Source organism: Phoca vitulina, unplaced genomic scaffold, assembly GCF_004348235.1.
Source record: "Phoca vitulina isolate PV1807 unplaced genomic scaffold, GSC_HSeal_1.0 scaffold12, whole genome shotgun sequence".
NCBI classification, from domain to species: domain Eukaryota; kingdom Metazoa; phylum Chordata; class Mammalia; order Carnivora; family Phocidae; genus Phoca; species Phoca vitulina.
Genome location: NW_022589715.1, coordinates 30,413,432 through 30,419,315, shown reverse-complemented (window position 1 = coordinate 30,419,315; position 5,884 = coordinate 30,413,432). Strand labels below are relative to the sequence as shown.

General features: G+C 38.9%; 1 protein-coding gene across 1 annotated transcript in view; it reads right to left on the bottom strand.

The window, feature by feature from the left end:
- Positions 1 to 953: 953 nt before the first annotated feature.
- Positions 954 to 5,884, bottom strand: part of RAB1A (RAB1A, member RAS oncogene family) — a 28,117-nt gene continuing 23,186 nt past the window's right edge. The window contains exons 4-6 of the mRNA XM_032410841.1: positions 3,785 to 3,880; positions 1,983 to 2,114; positions 954 to 1,774 (exon numbers count right to left, since the gene is read on the bottom strand). Coding sequence (XP_032266732.1) covers positions 1,577 to 1,774; positions 1,983 to 2,114; positions 3,785 to 3,880 — 426 coding nt within the window. The 3' untranslated portion in view covers positions 954 to 1,576. The remainder of the gene's footprint in view (positions 1,775 to 1,982; positions 2,115 to 3,784; positions 3,881 to 5,884) is intronic.

The following is a 5,884-nucleotide window of genomic DNA, read 5'->3' as shown; positions in this document are numbered from 1 at the left end:
TTGAATATTTATTCTGTCCATTTCATTTTACAATAATCTTACCACTTATTTTTGTACCATGTATTTCAATTGCCTGTTTAGTGAAAATAAAGAAACCTATCATTTTTGGCTTGTTTTTAAATTTTATCACTGGATTAAAGATCCCACCATAAAACGTGCTGCCAACAGCCACATCCCAAGCGCCTAAGTAGAGAATGTTTTGGCTGCTATTTCAACCCCAAGGAAACAATCTCTGACTTCTATCACCTCAAAATGTCGTTAGCAGAAGATTTTCTGTTTCCCACAATAAAAACAAACCTTAGGATCTTTAAGGTCCTATTTAACAAAATTTTCACATGTGCAAAATTCCACTGAAATAAATACATTTTTCTCATTTATCATTCCCACCTAGCATTTGTGTTTTCAGTTAATTTTTAGGGATATAATTCCTAAAATTAGGGCAATCAATAGTAAATTTCCTGCTTTCTACTTTAATGCTTTAATTCTCCTCCAACCTAAATTATACAATTGTGGAGGATAAAATAGTTGACATGTGACTCAGAGCATGGAAAAAACAGTATCAGCACACACATTAGCCTGATCACTTGCCAATTAGGAAAGGTGTGCTGCTTTCCACCTCTACCACAGAAGAATTAATAAAGTGTTGATCGATGAAGCCATTTCAAATGGTTTTAGAGAAGGAGCAGAGATAATAGACTAGATATCATACATTCTAGACTTGTTTTCCATACAACTTAAGTCTCCCTGAACCACTAGGCTTGGTTAAATCCCAACACAGCACAGAAGCCTCCCTAGGTCATTTACCGGGTATATTATCGGAAAGCATATTGGATGCTGCTCTAAGATAGGTCTACAGTGCCCTGGTTGCACACACAAATGGCTGTTCGGAGTATAATGCAAGGCTCTATTTCCCTTTAACCATAAGAATTAAAACAATACTTATCACCATACAGTTTGATATTACTTCCAATAAGTACAATATTTATTAAACATATCTTCAGTTGTTTTGTTACATAGTGTGCAACAAATTACAATATTCTGCAGCCACAAATTATATGCAGAGTATGAAGAAACTATTAATCAGATAGTGTAATCTTTCCATTTATAACTCTACAAGGAAGAACTAGCAAATCAGATCTTACATATAACATCTCACTAAACTTTATGCATGGAAAGTGACAGACACTGGTTGTGCTGTTTGATACAAAATGGCTGAACTTCATCTTCAGAAGACTAAACCTGACATCTAAACATGCCAATATAAACATCAAAACAAAATATATTCTAACCAACCACGGGAAACAGTCTGGTATCAGGAAAAGCAACAAGGATTACACACATTATTTTATAAACCAGCACACAAAGGTTTAAAACAGTTCTGAAAATGAAGTTAGCTGTCTTGAGTCAAGGGAATAAAAAAAAAGTCAGTATTGACCATTTACAATCTCTGACCTTTGTGGAGACGGTAAGAATCTGTTGTAGTGCAGCTACATACAGTACAATTCAGGCAATTTTGTTTTTTCACTTGGGTTCAGATTGCAAATTCATTGCTGTGAGAGAAGGACGGAGGCAAATTTTAGCAGCAACCTCCACCTGACTGCTTGACCGGAGTGCTCTGAATTTTCACATTGGACTTCTCTGCACCACCAGCTGTTGCTCCAGGACCCATTCGCTTTTTAATCTCAGCTGCCATCGTCATGAAAGACTGTTCTACATTCGTTGCGTTCTTAGCACTGGTTTCCAAAAATGGAATTCCAAGGGAATCAGCAAATTCCTAAGAAAATAGTAAGGATTAATTAACACTGAACATGTTTTCCCACTTAGTGCATTTCTATCATCTGAAATGGGGAGGGAGGACGGCCTGAGTTTACTGAATCCAAACAGACACTGCCCGGGCTGTAAAGGCTGTACGCTGACCGTACCCAACTTCATCCAAACCGAACACCTTCACATTCAGTTTGGAAATCACACTTGAGACGTACCTTTGCTGTTGTGTAGTCTACTACTTTCTTTGTGGTCAGATCGCATTTGTTCCCTACCAACAACTTGTTGACGTTTTCACTGGCGTAACGGTCTATTTCCTGCAGCCACTGCTTAACGTTATTGAAGGACTCCTAAGCAGACAGACATTTTTAAGAATGATCATACAGTTCTGGACACAACTGCTCTAAATAAGCAAGTAAAAACCAAAGGTCTTTCCTGGCCTAAGAAGAACTAGTGAGGCAACTCTAGCTACAAAATAACTACAGTGCTGGGAAGGAAGTGAAGTGATATAAGACTATCGGTACCTATATGAAAAGAGATTAGAATCTGAAGGCTTAAGGGAGGGAAATACAGTTCATCTTTAAACTACAGCTCAAATTAAAGATTTTATTTAAAAGAGCGAGCACGAGAAAGCACAAGCAGGGGGAGCGGCAGGGAGAGGGAGAAGCAGACTCCCCGCTGAGCAGGGAGCCCGACTCGGGGCTCGATCCCAGGACCCTGGGACCATGACCTGAGCTGATGGCAGATGCTTAACTGACTGAGCCACCCAGGCACCCCTGGAATATGCAATTTAAACACACCTATATAAAAACCTGGTTTTTGAAATCTGATAAAATGTTGGTTCATGAACAAGAGTGCCTAAGTGTTGTAATACTAGAGAGATCAAAAGATATTAAATTACTAAATTAAAGATGCTTGTTTTCTTTTCCACAGACATATTTAGGGAAGGAAAATTTTCATACTTCAGTATCTCATGGTAATGACCTGAGATTTTTAAAATTAGCATTTTTTTTTCTCCTGTTGACATAACTCACCCAATACTTCTAATGGCACAGACTGAAGTCTATGATTCTAATTATCTCCTAATTAGCTATGATTTCCTAGGTGAGGTGAGATTTAACATTTGCCACAGAAAAATAAATTTTAATATTCAAAGTTTATCTTTCATTCTTTGATAGAAAAAAAGGACCCTGAAATTTTCTTTCTGATCAAAAGAACATTCATGGCCCCTGGACCACCATCTTCACATTCTCTCTGTACCCCCTACATTCTTTCAACATGAGCTAATCTTTAGATACTCATTTGTCCTTTTTTTTTTAAGATGATTTATTTTAGAGAGAAAGAGCACGCTCAAGCGGGAGGAGGGACAGAGGGAGAGAGGAAAGAGACTCCCTGCTGAGCAGGGAGCCCCATTTAGGGCTTGATCCCAGGACCCCAAGATCACGACCTGAACCTGAGCCGAAACCAAGAGTCGGCAGCTCAACAGACTGAGCCACCCAGGTGCCCCCTCACTGTCCTCTTAAAAATCTTCCTCCAGCTCATCCTATTTCTGAACCATATCCTCCATAGGCAGAGACCTCTAATCTCACTAAGAGGTCTAATTAACAAATTCCTGCTAATACTTCGCACCAAGAGCACAGTATACACTAAACAAATCCACAGCTCCCTACGAACTCTTGCCAAAATGAACAAAAAGTTACTTAGTTGATGATAAATATAAGCAGTCCCTTGAAAGCATATGTAAAAACTAAATTTCCTATTTACTAAAGGAAAATAATATAAAATTTTGGTTGGCCAATTTATTTGATATTCAAATAATGGAGGGAAGAAAAATATCAATGTCCCTTAAAAAGAGTACTGCTTTAAATGTTTTTTAATGTGACATTTACATTTGGGAGTGGACAAAGTATTCTGCCATGTATAATACTGATGCCATATAAGCAAAGTCAAAGAATCTGATATTTATCAAACAACAACTTCCTACTTTGCCACAGTAGCACAATTCCCTCCTGGAACTTACCTGATCTGTCACATCATACACAACTATGATGCCGTGGGCTCCTCTGTAATAACTGGAGGTGATTGTTCGGAATCTTTCTTGGCCTGCTGTGTCCCACTGTTATAAAACAATCAAGAAATCCAAACAATTCCGTTAAATAAGAGTTGGGGGAAAGAGCAGGAAGAGGGAGAACAGTTTAAAATTTACATAGTTTTGGAAATTATCCCGATTTGACATGGAAACATTAACCCTCAATGCTCACACTCCTAAATTGCATGGTAATTGCCAAATACCTGAAGATTCAGAAAAGAAGGTAGTGCCTATAATTTAGCTTGCTGTAATGCTCCCAATAAGCTCTTTGAGTCAGAAACTGTATTTTACTTTTCATATTCCCTACAGCCCTCAGCACGGTGTAAGGCATTCAGTATGAATGCAGAGACAGGTTGACTTGATTAGGAAAGCTGCTGGCCTAATGCCTCATTAACACTGTGTACTTTCACAAATAAGACAGGATCACTTGCTAGCACATGCACTGAAAGGACCTAATTCACATAACTACTAGTCAAGATAGTACTTTAACCATCTCAGTAAGATACTATCTCAATCCTAGGAAAAACAATGTAAAGATGATTCCATATACTTTCATAAAATCATTTTAAGATCCATTTACCACACTTTAACCATATAGGCTCAAGCAATGAAAACAAATGCTTATGTTGTTACATTAAAATTCTGGGTTTAAAAAATGTTAAAAACATCAAGAGGCAAACTCAATTGTTAGATTTAAAAAGCCTTGGTTTTACGGAAAGCAATGAGAATTTTGTTTAAATTACTCCTACTCAATGACTTTTTTTTTTTTTTTTAAAGATTTTATTTATTTGACAGAGAGACAGCAAGAGCAGGAACACAAGCAGGGGGAGTGGGAGAGGGAGAAGCAGGCTTCCCGCCAAGCCGGGAGCCCAACGTGGGACTCGATCCCAGGACCCTGGGATCATGACCTGAGCCACAGGCAGACACTTAATGACTGAGCCACCCAGGCGCCCATCCTACTCAATGACTTCTTAAAATATGTGTGTAATTAGAATAGCTACCCACCCCACTAAAAGAGATTGGTAAAAGATAAGACTGATGGGGAAATAGCACAATGGTTACCATTAAAAACACAAAAAAATGGACTCGATGCATAAGACAAATGGAGATTAAAAAGCAACAGCCTCTTTCTTTTAATTAAATATTTTATTTTTAAGTGATCTCCACACCCAATGTGAGGCTCCAACTCATAACCATGAGATCAAGAGTCCACTGAACCCGGGGCGCCTGGGTGGCTCAGTCGTTGAGCGTCTGCCTTTGGCTCGGGTCATGGTCCTGGGGCCCTGGGATCGGGCCCTGCGTCGGGCTCCCTGCTCTACGGGAGGCCTGCTTCTCCCTCTCCCACTCCCCCTGCTTGTGTTCCCACTCTCGCTGTGTCTCTCTCTGTCAAATGAAAAAAAAAAAAAAAAAAGAGTCCACTGACCCAGCCAGCCAGGGACCCCAACAGCCTCTAAAGGGAGGAACTGTAAAGTTTTGGAATATACTGATCCCCACTAACGTCTTAAATGGCAAAACTAAAGGTTCAGGAACACTCAGTGAAACCACATCCTTTTTTTTTTTTAAAGACCCAGCCCTATTGCAATTGGGGGGAAATCTGAATACAGACTGGATATTAAGAGAATATTATGGCATTAGTGTCAACTTTGTTAGATGTGAAATGGTGGTTACACAGTAAAATAAAGATGCACACTAAAGTATTTTTGGAGTAAAATATAATGTCTGTAATACATTTAGCATTCTCCAGGAAAAAAAGAATGAAGCAAATAAGGTAAAATGTTAACAACTGTTAATCTAAAAGCAAACAAACAAGTCACCACAGCTTCATTACCTTTTCTGTCCAAAGTACTAAGCTTGAGAGCGCAGAAGACTATTTAGATCTACTGTGTAAGTGAGGAGCCTCAAAGTCTTTCAGGATATCCGTGGAGAAGCATGAGCTTTGGAGTCAAAGCAACCTGACTTCAAAACATCAAACCTACGTTCCTGGTTATTTAACACTAGGGAGAGTCACCTAACAGTTTTCTCAACTACAGA